The 16183-nt window shown below is 46.3% G+C and overlaps 1 protein-coding gene across 3 annotated transcripts in view; it reads right to left on the bottom strand.

The window, feature by feature from the left end:
• LOC138567059 (enolase-phosphatase E1-like) overlaps positions 1 to 16183 on the bottom strand; it is a 293308-nt gene that overhangs the window by 106894 nt on the left and 170231 nt on the right. For 2 of the 3 annotated variants that reach the window (XM_069644896.1, XM_069644898.1), the window contains exons 2-3: positions 6590 to 6746; positions 2304 to 2423 (exon numbers count right to left, since the gene is read on the bottom strand). In XM_069644896.1, the coding sequence (XP_069500997.1) occupies positions 2304 to 2423; positions 6590 to 6746 (277 nt within the window). The remainder of the gene's footprint in view (positions 1 to 2303; positions 2424 to 6589; positions 6747 to 16183) is intronic. The other variant, XM_069644897.1, reaches the window with a different exon arrangement.

Raw genomic sequence — 16183 nt, 5'->3', positions numbered from 1 at the left:
CATATCTTTGTGGCAAAATCGACCGGCAAAAAAAGAAATTTGATGAAAACCTTTCGATCAGATCACATAGAACCGTCTCAAAGTTACGAATTCCAGACTGTGCTGAAGACTCTCTAACCACAAAACAGATGCCTTATATGGTGCATTTGATGGATGTAATAGATAGTCTATCCTACGCAAATCAGTAAAGACCCATTTTTTCCATGGCCAAGTGAGGGCATGGCTGCTATTTAGTTAGAGAAGACTGTGAAAAATCCTAGTAGCTGCCAGGGAACACGATCATCCGTCAGTTTCCCATTGGCACCTCCGGCATGGGACACACTTTTCATAGTAGTTTATTGAACAAGGAGCCAAGCGCTTTGATGAGAAATACAGTTCATGGGGACTAAACAGAGAGCAGCCCCTTTGGAGGGTGCTTTGCAGGAGGGAAATTATAAATAAGCAAGTAGTGATCCAGGTGGTGGGTTACTTTCAGGTTGAAGTGGGGACAGCACAGAATGACAACCTAGCATATGTACATTTTGAATATCCGGGATCTACATCAGAAGTGAGGCGAGCTAGTGAGGGGGTCACTGTCTTAGATTAAGTTAGGGTCCCCTTCTGGGAAGCGGAGATGGAGTTTGAGGGCAGGTTTGAAAGTAGTGAGAGTACTAATACTGTTCATGTTGTGGAAAGGCTATTAAAGTAGTAGAAGTGGCAGGCTGCACAAAGGGAAAGCGTTGACATTACAAAGGGAAGTACTTAGTGGGAGTGTCCTTTGTTCTGGTACCTTTTTTTCATATCATTCTACAAAGTTTTAATATGCTATGATTTATGGGTGATTGGAAATTGTGGGGGTACAGAACAAACTGGAAGCTGTGTGAAATAATGTCCCTGTCATGCATAGTATTTCACTTTGTTTGTCTTTAGGAGATTTTTTGTAGATGCGTGTTAACTTGCCTGCTGAAGTTTGTGCCCTTCCATTCAGGATGCAGAAAATAAAGCTACACATCGTATGAAGTAATGTTTCATTTCCCATGGAGTGACAAAGTGGTGGTAAAAGCGTCTACTAATACTTCCTACCCCATCCAGCAGTATATTGTATGATTTGGCAGGTGAAGCTGGGGAGCAGACAGGACTTAACACTTTAGCTTGCTCTTCCAGGTGCCCCTGCAAAATATGCTTGCTTTTCCACAAGCAGGTATTTGTATGCTGATGGAAAACCAATAGGTTCCTGTGGAATGTTCCCGTGGAGTCCACCTGAATTTTACACCTGTTAAAAGCAGGCCGATTCCAGAGCAATCCATTGTACATGACCCTGCAGTCTTAAATTGCGAGAGGCATTTACACTTTTCCAGACACAAAGTGGAAAAGTGTAGAGTAAAGGCAATTTATCTTGTGTTTTACTATTTACTTGTCCTCTGTGTGGTAGAAACAATATACATTGCACGCAGGGATAGCTTTTGCACAAAAGTGCAAATAGAAACAGTCTCTAAATGCAATTTAGGATAAAAAATAATATGACCCCATACATTATTTGATCAACCCTTTCCCCTGCGTGGTGACTATGTAGGGGGATTCTCAAATGGCTCTGCTCTGGTGATAAGCAAAACACGTATTATGTTCATTGATAGAGGCCCTTCCTCGGTGGGGAGGATCATCAGTGTGTCAGCATATAAAAGTTGTGACTGGGCATAAAATGTAAAGGTCATTCTACATCCCAAGACAATATATGCCTCAATCACATTTATCCTTATCATAAGTGTCTGCGTCAGGGCTTCAAGCATACAGATACTAGCAGTGCACTAATCCATGCTGGCCAATCAAGGCATGCCCTTGGTTAAAGTGCTGTACCAGAGGGTTAGGCGGTACAGGGTCTCACCGCCCCTCAGCCACAGGAATCTATAGCATGCGCGCTGCCTCTCAGCCGCAGGAATCTATAGAATGCGCGCTGCCTCTCATAATCTCATAATTCCCACTGAATTAGTCTTTTATAATAAGGTTCAGTCTGAGGTATCCAATCTCTTCAAACAAAATCTGCAAGGTTCTGGGTTTGCTGAGGGAGAGGCATTGGGGCACATGGCTGTTCTGAGCCTGAAAACTGTAGCTCACAGATTAAAATTACATTTATTTTTAAGCATCCAGGTGGACCTCTAACTACTGATGGGAATGTACATGCGCTGTCGGCTGAGTTGAGATCTATGTGCACACAACTTCCGTCGGTGAAGCCCACCCACCTATACTTAATCATTCTGGTTTTATTTATTTCCATTGGACCGAGAATGGCCTCATTCTCTCATTTCTGCTGAAGGTAATCAATTCACCTGGTCATCCTGTAGGCCACGTGTCCGCCTCTGCGCGTCCTTCTGAAGGGCTGGTCTTTGTCCCTCAAGGTCCCGTTGCTGTGATAGAAGCAGACTTCTCAGGTTTGTTGCAAAGTCTCCCTAAATACATTATCAACAATAATTCCTTTAAAGCAGATGCAAGATCGTACAAAAAGGTAGAAACACAAGCTAGACATGTGAATTCAGGTTTGCAATTAGGAGAGATATAGAAGAAAGCTCACAGTTACATGTCTATGTATTGGACGTGATTTAGGGCCTAGTGAACATCTTAAATAATGCCCTGCCCTGCTAACTATCGCCCAATCTCTATTACCCCCTTCCTGGGCAAACTCTTGGAGAAGCTGGCCATCTCCCAACTGACCCCAGACACAGAATCAGTTGGCTCTCTCCATGATCACCAGTCTGGCTTCAGAGCAGCCAGAGGAATGGAAACTGCTCTTCTGAACACCAGTGATGTTTTGCTCTCTAACTTAGACTCAAACTCTCCTTCTGCTCTTATCCTCTTGGATCTTTCCTCTGCTTTGACACGGTCAATCATGCTATCCTGATAAACCGGCAGGGTGACTGTTGGTATCATTGGCCTGGCACTGGATTGGCTGTCCTCTTTCCTCTCCAACTCACCTTCCCAGGTTAAACTGGGCCCTTTTCTCTCCCCTATTTCACTCACCACTTCCTCCTTCTCTACCCACTTCCAATGCCACACCAATGACACTCAACTCTTCTTCAAGCTTCCCTCCTCTTCCTCCTCTCTCATCCCTGATTGTCTGGCCACTATTCAGTCTTGGTGTGCTGCCAGTCATCTCTGCCTTAATGCCAGTAAGACCGAAATACTTCTCACCATGACCCCTGCTCCCACCATCCCTCCCTCCCTCTGGCCACCCTCTATGGGACCCCCTCACTCTCTTACGAGGCAAAAAACCTTGGCATGATCTTTGACTCCTTTCTATCCTTCTCTCTTCACATCTTGGACCTTGCCAAGAATGCCCACTATCAGCTCTACCTCCTCTGAAGTATTCTCCCTTTCGTCACCTTCCCCCAGCAACTCAACATCTCTAGAGCTCTGGCTCTCTCTAGACTCGACTAATGCAACAGCCTCTTCCTCAATCTTCCTGCATCTTCTCTTCGCCCTCTTCAACTAATCCAGAATAGGACTGCAAAACGTATCCTTGGCCTCAAGCCCAGGGACTGCATCTATCCAGCCCTAATTTCTCTTCACTGGCTCCTGGTGGCTGCAATGATCAAATTCAAGACCCTCTGCAACATCTCTAAGGCTTTCTGTGGCCTTGGACCTCGCTATATCGAACTCTCTCTCCCTGAATATCTTCACTATAGAGCCCTTTGCTCTGCTACCTCCAACTCTCATCAATCCAGACGCTTCACTAAGCGGAAATGTGGGTGGTAGATCTCTCTCCTCTGCAGGAGTCTCCCTCTGGAGTGGTCTCCCTGCCCCTCTCAGGCTTAAGCTGGATCACCTCAAGTTCCAGATGCTCCTCAAGACCTCCCTTTCGCCCCCACCCCCTTTTCCCGAGGACATCTTGTTTTGCACTTGCACAGTCTAAATGTCACATGGCCTAGTTGGACCGTTACTGTTATTTCTCCCCTGTTCCCCTCCCTTTTTTTGTCTTGTGGCGCTTTGAAACACCATTTGTTGTATAGGTGCATTAAAAATAACCAATAAAATAAATAGAAAAAGAGCATTTGTGATTTCATGATTCCCATTCATTTTGAGGACAAGCCAAAGCACAACCACTGTACAATACATTATCTTTCTCTTGTTCTGGTATCTTGTTTTGATTTTGTGAAGGAGAGTATCGCCTGCAGACACAGCATCTGCCTCCTGCCCTTTGCCCTACGTTCCTCTGGTTAGCAAAAAACGTTTGGGGTCTGATTCTGAAATATTTGCTGCAGAGCATCTGAGCGATGGCCAAGTCATCTGCAGATCCCTTAGAGTTTTAGTCTTTGGAAATCAGGCATAAGGAAGCAGGTGCTTATCTGAGGTGCTCACAAGTATCCCATGGTTTGCTGTAGTGAAAACCCTCGATAATTCGGCCATTGCTGTCTAACATAGTGGTATCCTTGTAGGTTCTTTGATCAATTTGGCAATTAAACCTGTTTCAATTCACACATTTTGTAAGGAAAGGGATTACAACGAAGCAGACGAGTGTTGGTTCACGAGCTTACAGAACAGTGAATAGTCTGGAAGTAAGGGTATGCGATGGAAGTGTAACTTTGGGTTAGCAGGGAAAAAAATTAACATTAGTACCTGGCGAGGGACAATCAGATTGTTTCACATCATCTGAATGGCCCTCGCCGGGTCCTTACCTGGCCGACAAGGCTCTGCTCACCGCTGCGGCCCCGGGTTCCTTCCGGGAGTGGCTGCCATGGAAAGGGAGAAGAGATACACGAAGTTCCTTCTCCCTGCTACGTGGCAGCCATTTTATTTTATTTTTAATTTTTTTCAGTTGCGAAATGCCGACTACGTCTTGCAACTGAAAAAAAATATACTATTAGTACTCCTGTCTTGCGAGCCAGAGTACTAATAGCAATAAGCCCCTAGCATGGGGGCATTACAGCTTCAGGTAAGGCCCCAGGACCAATAGTTACAGGCCCCTTGGGAGTGGCTTATTACTTACATTCTAAACGAGTATTTAAGTTAATATAAGCATGTATTAACTAACTGCCAGGAAGATCCAGGACTTGCTTGTTTTTGTGACATGCTGTACACGGTCACGAATACATGGGTGATCATGTGCTGTTCAGAGAGTTAATACAATTCTGAGAGAATTCATTCACTGTCAGCATTCTGAGTCTTTATGCGATGCTGAAGTAATGTACCAGAGGCGTGTGAGCTGATGTGAGATGATCAACTGGTGGGTACCTTTATGAAGAAACTGAGCGTCATGGGACGATGGGGAATGTTTTGGGTGGCTGTATCACGTCAAGTTAGGAGGTACTGGGAATATGTAATGCCGAAGTTGGGCAACTATTTCGTAAGCTTCCTTAGCAGTTTATTGTGGGATGGTGGGGGGATGGGCTGGCACTAATGGAGTATTTCAGGACCGAAGAAGCCACAAAGCTAATAATGTAATCCTTAAACTAATATTAGAATTGCTAATGAATGAAAGATGGAGCTGAACGTTATTTAAGTATTTGGGGTTCTGCAGCCAAGAACTTGCTGAAGAATGCATGAGGGGATTGTGTGTTTTTTAATTGATGGGTTAATTGGGATTTCTTAAATTGGAAAGCTCTATTACTCTTTAACTTTGATTTACAATATATGTTGTGATATTGAATGTAAAATGCACAATTGTCAGTTTCATATAAACTTACTCAGCTATTTGATTAGAAGAACAGAGTATTCCCTCGCTGTTCAGCTAGGTTTGTGATCCCTAAAAAGGGTTTGAAACAGCCTTGGGAATCTTTGTCTAATAAAAGTCTTAAGTTAAGACCTCTTCTTTGCAGCTGTGCTTTACCCGGCGAATTGCACCATTCAGTAGCATTTTGTAAGATTGTTTTTTTGTATGATCACTCTCCCCTGTAATGGAGATGTCGCTTTAAGATTCCATTCATGCCTTATTGCATTCGGGCATTGACATACACCAGTGTTTTGCAGTATAAAGCTCTCCAGATGCTTTGGACTACATCTCCCACGCTCCCTCACCACTGACTATCCTGACTGTGGCTGATCGAAGTTGTAGGGCAAAACATCTGGAAAGCCAAAGGTTGCAGACTCTGACATAAGCATGGCTTTGTGTGGTGGCAGCATGGAAGCTCAATCAAAAGCTTGAACAGTATTTTGAATCTCAATGGAGCCACACTTGGTCGCAGCATTATCCGCTTGTGGTAGCATTAGCGCGCAAGGTGTTTTCACGGCTTCCAACCCTGCTATCAAATTGTTTTATTTAATTTCTTTTTTAATTATGTGAGTTAGGGAAGAACATTTCAGATGTCCCAAATATGACCTAATAGATGTGATTGTGCTTTCTGTGACACTGGCCAGTGGAGTAGGGCCATGTTCTCTTGCCAAAGTCTGTGTACAGGGACACATGCAATGAAAAGAATCGTGACAAAGGGGGCCTAAATGGTAATGGAGACTGAAGTTCGTTCATTTAGAGTGTCAAAATTAGACCAAGCCCTAAATAGAACCACCTGCTTTCTGCTTTTAATCGCAACATATCGAACCTGTGAGGTAGATAAGAGCCACCACTTCCTCCCCAGACCTCATAAGACAGTGTGAGTCTTGGTGGTGGCCACCACGCCCATACCTTTCGTTTGCGAAGGTCTTCTGTTCTCGCTGACAAGATGGCGATGTGCGTTTCGATGCGTTGGAAGTCCTGGAGAAGCTCTCGGTTGCGGGTATGCGCTTTGCTTTCTTGTTCACAGAGCTCTTTCCAGAGGCGCTGCAGCTCTGTTGCGCTTCCACTGCGGGCAGAAAATGAAGGAGAAGTGTGACTCAAAACAGGAACTATACTCCGGATTTCATTGGGAAGGGGCTTTTCCAAGGAAAATACTTGAATGAGGGGGCAGTCACCCCTGGTGTGCAAGCAGTCTTCGAATTACCTTCCACGAGGATCTATTAATACAGTAGAACTGTGCCCTATATAGACCTCCCTATGATTGAGTAAAATAATAGTTCTCAGTAGTCTTTTTTTCCCTCCCTTGAGGTGTGGTCGAAGCAGTTCCTGGGAGATAAGTGGATAGTGATGAGTGTGGGTTAAACAGGCCATGCCAGATTAGCAGATGGTGATGAGTGTCCGCCAAGCAGGGCATGGGAGGTTACAGAGTAGTGATGTGTCTGGACCAATCAGGTCATGGAGGTAAGCAGTTAGTTATGAGTGTGGACTGAGCAGGCCACGGGAGATACGTGGATAGTGATGGGTGCGGGCCAAGCAGGGCATGGGAGGTTACAGCGTAGTGATGTGTCTGGACCAATCAGGTCATGGAGGTAAGCAGTTAGTTATGAGTGTGGACTGAGCAGGCCACGGGAGATACGTGGATAGTGATGGGTGCGGGCCAAGCAGGGCATGGGAGCTAAGGGGGCAGTGATACATGTGGGCCAAGCAGGCCACAGGAGATCAGCAGATGGTGAGGAGTGTCAGCCAAGCAGACCATGGGAAATAAGCAAATAGTAATGAGTGTAGGCCAAGCAGGCCATGGGAGGTAAGGGGGTAGAGATGAGTGTGCACCATGCTGACCATGGGAGGAAAGTGGATGGTGATGAGTGTTGGCCAAGCAAACCATGGGAGGTAAGGGGGTAGTGATGGTTATGGGCCAAGCTGGTCATTTGATGAAAGCAGATATGATGAGTGTGGGCCAAGCAGATCATGGCAGATGAGCAGATAGTGATGATTGTGGGTCGAGCTGCCCATGGGAGGTAAGAGTATAGTGATGAGTGTGGGTGTTGCAGTACATGGAAGGTAAAGGGGTGGTGATGAATATGGGCCAAGCGGGCCACCAGAAATCAGCCGATAGTGAGGAGTGTGGGCCGAGCAGGCCATGAGAGATCAGCAGATGGTGATGAGTGTTGGCCAAGCAGACCATGGGAGATGACCATATAGTGACAAGTGTGGGCCAAGCAGGACATGGAAGGTAAGGGGGCAGTGATGAGTGTGGGCCAATCTGGCCATTGGATGAAAGCAGATAAGATGAGTGTGGGCAAAGCAGGCCATGGGAAGAAAGTGGATAATTATGACTTTGGCCCAAGCAGGCCATTGTTGATAAGCAGATGGTGATGAGCGTCTGCCAAGCAGATCATGGGAGATGAGCAGATAGTGATGATTGTGGATCTAGCAAGCCATGGGAAGTAAGTGGATAGTGATGGGGGGATAATGAGCCTGGACCGAGAATTAATTGCTGGGGAGACAACAGGAATGAAAGCCATCTATGTCAGTTGTTTGCACAGGCAATATAGGGACTTGCGTATAATATTGATTGCTGCTATCTATGATGACAGTCTCAAGATTTTCTTAACAGACATGGGGGCGACAATTTTGGATTCTATCTTCTTGATTTATTTTTACACTTCTTCCTGGAAAAGAGCCCTTTTGAGAGAACACATCCAAAATCACTGCATTTGTCATGCTACTTTTCAAACTACAACCCACCTCAACAACCAGCCATCCATAAACACTCCAACCCCACAAGGAGGGATGTTGGAAACAGGAACAGACTTGAGATGGACAGAAGAAATACAATTGAACCAAGTGACTACAACACACAGTTAATCACCAAGAATTGGTAAGAAAACATGTTTGATCAACACAAACCTACAGACAACCCCAGGGACCACATCAACCCAAAACACACCTTACTTGAACTGCTCAAAGAAGAAATGTCAGCCACAAATCTCACAAACCAAAAGCCCAAGCAGAATCGAAAGGAAAGACCAACCCATACCAAGTCATATTGCCAACATCCCCCTCAAAGGACAACTAACCTCAGGAAACAAAAAGATTCACTGCAAAATAATCAACCACAGATGGATGTCAATACACAGCACAGAAATGTACGATCTCCTCATTGATGGTGGAACGGACATCCTATTCCTCACCGAAAACCTGTTAACGGATGAATTCAAGTTAATCGCAGATGGATCCCTACCCAACAACTTCAAAGTGAAACAAGCAAATAGAGAATGAAAAAGAGGAGACGGTCTTGCCGTTGCACACAAAGGCCACCCAAAGATTACAACAACACCATCACTAAATATCCCAAACTGTGAATCACTCCTCCACTTAGCCATAGACCACCAAACCAATCTGTCATTCCTACTCTGTAATAATGCCTGGAAAACCCCAGATTATGCAGAAGGCGTCGAGCCAGTAAAACCCAGACTCAATGACGTAAATAATCAAACTGAAAGGCAAAACCCGCTTTATTGACTATCCAAGATAAAACAGGGGCAGTATACAAGTGATAGAGTCACAGCTCTCAATGGTTCTCATACAAAACAACAGATTATAAACTCGACTTTCATCATTGTGGATGCCATACTGCAATCTTGGTTGAAAAAACCTATGGGGGAAGGGGATTAGTTAGAAGAATTGACTATATACATATTATATATGGGTTAGTCTCCTAATTGGAAATCACATATCTGATGGCTTCACCTAAGACCACCTCTAAATTGATAATAGTAAGTACATGTATTCTCTAAAGTATTTGATTGGTTAATGCAATATGTACTAGGCAGCCTAGCACTGAGGGTCCTGATTGGTTGGCATTCTACTGGCCAACCTTGGGAAACTGATAGGTCATCAACACATGAGCCAAAATGGGAGTTGGTGGAGAGAGGTCCACCAACTGCTTTCCTTTTAATTAAAAAAAGATAGTATACTTTATTCCTAGGCCATGCCAGGGTGACTTCTTTGTAGTTAACCTTGTAAGGCACCTCATATATGGAAAGACATGTAAGGAGTTAGGCAGGTGTCCTAACTGTGTCTAGGACTGATGAATGGACATTGTTCTTCCAGCTGGGTCACGTGTGATGAGGCTGCATTTTGAAATGATTTCACCTTGCATTTATTGGGAATTTAGCTAATATAAGTGTGAGTGTTATTACTTTCTCGAACACTAGGGAATTGCTTGGACCATTCCCTATGAGGTTTTTTGCTTACAATTATCCTGCACCTGGCCTTCAAAGACCGATTGTTCTCTAATTAATCTTAGAAAAATATGGCTTATGCTTTAGAAATGATTTTGTGTTCTCTCTGAGCCGTCCAGACCTGCCTTAATTTCTCTGTAACCTTGACTTGGGTTGCATTGCTACTGTCTGTGCCATGCACAGATCTGTATTTCAGTGAACTCAGCCGTTTGAATCTTCGTGGAGTCGCGAGGCTGTTCATCTACTTAAATGTGTGCTGCAGCTTTCTATGTTAGTGAGATATATGCATGTATAATTCATGTTTTATTCACCTTATACGTTGTTCATGTTAGTATGCTCCATGTCTTAATGGATGCAATGAATATTCTGTGTGTATAAATGCACATTTGACCTAGTGTTTGTATTTCTTCATGATGAGTGCATATTTGCTGCGTGTCTATTGCATGCACGTATGTTATTTCACTGTGAGTTTGCTTATTCTCGCCATCATTAGTTACATTAGGGCCATTTCCTGCTGTACCTGCCTGGGATAAAGCTGGTACAGTCGCCTTAGTGCGTAACGTTTCTCACCTATGCGATATTGGGGTGGGGGAGGGTCGGTAGCTATGAATGACGTGTTCATCTGACTGTCAACAACTCGTTTACAGACCACCCACATAAAATCCACCTTTCAGACACATTTATAGATGCCATAACCAACATCGCAATAAAATATGACCCCCTGATCATATTTGGAGATTTCAACATATGGTTTGAAGAAGAAAATATCAACTTAGCTAAATCATTAACACCTCAACTATTAACGATGCAACTTTGTTATGTTAAAGGTTTTTTATATACTGTACACTATCACCATCTGCATTATCCACTAACACTCTGGTGGCTCTGTAAAGCAAGAGGGTAAGTGGGGGGGGAGTTAGTAGGCCTGAGCGGGAGACAAGAGCAAGAGAGCTCTGATATGCTGTTGGCAGCTTCAGTTCGGTTTACACTGTTTGCTGAGCTTAGGTGTGTTTTTATGTGTTTTGTTGTTGCTGTAGCAAATGGTAAAGGGTGGGACCCACTCAGCAGGGCACACCCTAGATACAATTTTTTGCAAAAGAAACCTGGTTACAACTGAACCCAATGCACATTCTCTGGTGTGACATAATATAATAAATGACCTGTGTGTTCCACCTGCCAACACGAATGCAATATTGTCTTCTAAAAACCCTTCCAATTCAGAAAATAATCAGGAAAACCCTAAACACTATGGGCCTCAACACCAGACTCTAAAATCCACAAAACCAATGACTGCCGTCCTAGAGAAACTTCCCTTAGAAGAAAGAACTGAGACACTCCAACAATTGGATCACGGAAAACCCTAGATGCTATTGCACCGGAAAAGTCTTTCAACCCTTCACAAAGGAAAATGATGGTGAGATGGTAAACACCCAACATCAGAGCCCTGAAAACAACAAAAAGGACACTGGACGAAGCATGGACGGAAAACGACACCCAACAGAACAAATTTGCATAGCCACGACAGAAACAACTATATAAAACCGAAATACACCAAACGCATCACATAAGCAAGCAACTCCCAGAAAGAGATGTTCACCATTATCAACGAGCTAAGAAACCCAACAGCCTGCAACAACGCACCCACTTACTCCCAGAAACTGTGTGATGACCTTGCAAACAATTCCAAAAAACAAACCATTCCCTTACCCAGTGAAACTCCTAAAAACCTATGTATATGAACAAACCCTGGAATATGTTGAAAGAAACCAGATACATGACTAGGCATAAATTGGTTTTAGACCCATGAAAGGAGAGGAAACAGCACTACTATCCATCTGGGATGACCTAAAAATGAATGCCAACTCCAACATCACCTCAGCGCTAATAATACTAAAGCCTTCAGCAGCCTTCAACACAGTCCACCGTGAAACACTCATCAAAAGACTCCATGAAAACGGAATCAGCAATATAGCCTTGCTATGGTTAAAGTTGTTTCTGACAGAAAGAACAGAAACAACCTGGCTAACCACCTTCAACTCAGCACCACACACACAAACCAGTGGGGTCCCACAATCTCAACAATCTCGGGAGGATAGCTAAGGCGCAACACGCTCGTCTTGGTCGCCAGACGATGCCGAGCAACACAGGCTCGATCCCCAGGTCCACGCTTAGAAACCTCTGGATATTAAGCATGTTATAAATAACCAATTATAATTATTATAAAATCCTTACCTCATCCTTAACAGAGGGCCCATCCCTCTAACCACCATGCAGATCAAACACAGACCATCTACAAAATAAACACTACTGGAGAACCAGACCAACCCCTTAGCAACTGTCTCACACAAATAAATGAATAAGCACCAACAGCCTTAAATTCAACTCAGACAAAATAGAAATCATGATCACTCCCAACAACCTGTCAAACCAACATCAAATTCCATTGCCTAGCAAATTGTGATACCCATCAGAACCTTCAAAAGTAGTTAAAAGTCTCAAAATATGAATGGACAATGAACTAACACTGGAACCACGAGTCAATGCAGTAGTAAAGATATGTTTCTTCCACTTATGCACAATCAAATGCATACTACCTTTCTGCACCTTCCCACACAGAACACCCACCATCATCTCCCTCGTCATGTAAATAATAGACTTTCGCCAACATCGTCTACCTGGCAAGGCCGGATTACTTCACCAAAAAACTACAGCGAACACAGAACATGGTGGCAAGACTACTCCTCAGGTTCACCAAGAGAGAACACATCACACCGGCGCTGAAAACCCTAAACTGGCTAGCTGTAAAAAAAAAAAGCTTTACTTCAAAACCCTTTGCATAACCCACAAAACAATACACGACCAAGGAGCGGAATTCATACAGGAAAAAAACTCCATCTACTGACCGAAATGAACCCTGAAATTCAGCAATTCTCCTTGAACCAAAGCAATATTCGAAAATGAAATATCGTAGGTCAGCCTTCTCCCGTGTCTCAGCAAAACTTTGGAACTCACTCCCCAAGGAACTACTAACAACAGAGGAACACCTAAAATTCAGAAAACATATAAACCTAGCTCTTTAACTCACACACCTAAACAGGAAGTACCATCTAAGAGAAACACCTGACACAAGGAAAGACATCAGAAACCATTGTACAACCAATGCTGAACCAAACAAACTGGGATGACAAAACTAAAGGAACGCATAATGTCACCAACCGACATATAAGGAATTCAGCTTAGTCAAAAGAAGGTAGGCTACAAGAATGCATAGACCCCACTCGCCACTAAACCTACTAAAACATTACATTTTCCATGTTCCTACAAACTCTCTGCTCAACCACCAACTACAACACACATACCTCTACCACAGTACAAACTTGAAATCACAGTACAGCCCCTGCAGCATCCCACTGAACCCCAACACACTTACAGGGTAATTCATAGAATCCAGCGCACAAGTAGCGCACGCGGCTGGCGCACAGCGTGCGCCTGCGATAGTCTGCGCCAGCCGTGTGCGCCAAAACCGAATCCGGCACACAGCGTATTCATGGATTTTAGCTTCCCCAGGCAGCCGTGGCGCACAGTGGCGCAGCGACTCGCTGCAGCGCCAGTTACGCCCCCAGGAACGCCCCTTGCGCTGGGAAATCTCATAAAAATCACAAACCAGCGCAAGGGGCTGCGCTAACACTGGACCATCACGGCAAGCGGCCCATGCGATTTTCAAGGGTGCGCGGGAAGTTTCACACGTCAAATCCCAGGCTACGTCCATTTCAGGGGTGCGCGGGAAGTTCCACACGCGAATAGCCTGGCCGCGTGTATTCCAGGGGTGCGTGGGAAGTCCCACACGCGAATAGCCTGGGCGCGTGTATTTCAGGGGTGCGCGGGAAGTCCCACACGCGATTACAGCAGGGTACGTGTATTTCAGGGGTGCGCGGGAAGTTCCACACGCGAATAGCCTGTCCGCGTGTATTTCAGGGGTGCGCGGGAAGTCCCACACGCGATTACAGCAGGGTACTTGTATTTCAGGGGTGCGCGGGAAGTTCCACACGCGAATAGCCTGGGCGCGTGTATTTCAGGGGTGCGCGGGAATTTCCACACGCGAATAGCCTGGGCGCGTGTATTTCAGGGGTGCGCGGGAATTATCACACGCGAATAGCCTGTGCGCGTGTATTTCAGGGGTGCGCGGGAATTTCCACACGCGAATAGGCTGGGCGCGTGTGTTACAGGGGTGCGCGGGAAGTTTTACACGCGACTTCAGCAGGGTACGTGTATTTCAGGGGTGCGTGGGAATTCTCACACGCGAATTGGCTTGGTACGTGTATTACAGGGGTGCGTGGGAAGTTACACACACGATTAGGCTGGGTGGGCCCTCACAGGTGTACCCTGTACACCCTCCACGGCCCCTGCAGGCAGCCCACAAAACAGGGGACTACCCTGCACACCTGATCATGTCCCCCTGCACCCCCATCCACCAGGGGCACCCTCCACCAGGCCCCCACCCATGTCTCCCACCACCCCCACCCCCCATCCACCAGGGGCACCCTCCACCAGGCCCCCACCCATGTCTCCCACCCCCCCCACCCACCAGCACTGTGGGGCACGTGGCCAGCAGGCAGTCAGGCAGCAGCAGATGGCAGGTGGGAGCGTGCTCAGGGCTCTGGGGGACTGTAATTTTGCCTCCTGGCCAGGAGCGTGGTCTTTCGTGTTTGAACGCGTGGACAGCCTGATAGGGAGTGAATCTGCACGTGAAAACCCCACACTCAGCGAATCGCGCGAAAACCCGTCACCAGCATATGTGCGTCTATAGTTACCTGCACGTGCAGTGTCAAAGCGTGTGATTGGTGAAAATGGATCTACACGCAGGAGTGACAAAGCGTGTGATTGGTGAAAAAGGATCCACACGCAGAAGTGACAAAGCGTGTGATTGGTGAACATGGGCCAAGCACGTACACGCCGTAAGTGATGCTGTACGTGTGGGCCTGTATATAAGGCAGTGTTGAACACCATTTCCTTGTACGTGCTTTTCGTGGAGAGCGAGTGGGTGAATTCTGTACTTCTTGTCGTTTCACACGCGATTTACTTCACGGCGTTTCCAGTTCGTACTCCCTGTTACCTCTGACAGCTTTTTCTCTTTTTCCTCTTGTACTGGTTTACCTGGGCCTGTTCCCTCAAACAGTGTCCCCTTCTACTGTTGTCCTGTCTCCTCAGACAGCGTACACATCTTCTTTTGGCGGGGGTGTTGCCAACCAAACGCGCTCATTTTTCACGCTCTTTTACCTGGCAGACGGTGAGTCACGCACGTATCTAACTTCTGTGCTTGCCCCGTGTGTAGCCTACCCCTTCAGAGGTCATTCTAGGCTGCGTGTGACACGAATACGTTAATTGTGTTACTGGATGCCACAGCGTAGTGCAGGGTTTACCATCAGCACACGTGGTCTAGGAGGGGTATTGTGCACGTTCCTTAACTTTTCTGGGGTGCCTGTGCGTTGCGTGACCGGTCATCTTTCCCCAGGGGTGTCATATAGCCTTGCCACTGCACTAGGGTACGAATACCATCTGGTACCCAACCCCTTTGACACCCAATTGCCCAGGACAATTGTGCACACCGACTCCCATACGCACAATAACATCAGTGCCATGGTTGGGAGGCGTGCAAGCCGTAAGGGTGGCAAAGGTGGCCGAGCCACACGTGGTGGCCGTGGAGGATCCACTAGGGGACGTGGTTGTGACTTGCAGGGTTCCCCTGTCCCCCCCAGTCTGGAGGACCAGTCAGGGACACCCATGCCCCCCCCCCCAGTTGAGGGTCATGTGGCTGATACCAACCCTGATCAGCCCTTGTTGGACCAGGCCATTGTGGCAGCAGACCTGTCCGAGGGTGATCCCATCGCTGACATCCAGGTCAGCAGGTCCACTGCACGTGCACCGGTGCACATTGGTGTCATCAGGGCACGCGCATCTATGCCAGATAGGTCATCTGCTGGCCCCCGTAGCCAGGGTGTGGCTCCATCCACCCCACCTCTCATACACCCTGCCAAGACTGTGTCGGTCCTAGTTCATGCACCTCAGATCAGGCCTGACCCCATCCCACTACCCCCAATGCCTGCACCTACTCCCATGCTGAGTGTGCAATCCCACACACCCAGTACTGAGTCCACCACGGCTCCTGCCCCTAGTGTCCACAGCGGCGTAGGACACTCTGGATCCCCACCCCCTTCCAAGCGCAAGAGGAAGAGTGCACGTCCGGCACAGGCTGATT

This window comes from Ambystoma mexicanum, chromosome 2p, assembly GCF_040938575.1.
Source record: "Ambystoma mexicanum isolate Mex_15411 chromosome 2p, UKY_AmexF1_1, whole genome shotgun sequence".
Lineage (NCBI taxonomy): Eukaryota > Metazoa > Chordata > Amphibia > Caudata > Ambystomatidae > Ambystoma > Ambystoma mexicanum.
This window is presented reverse-complemented; position numbering and strand designations above follow the sequence as displayed.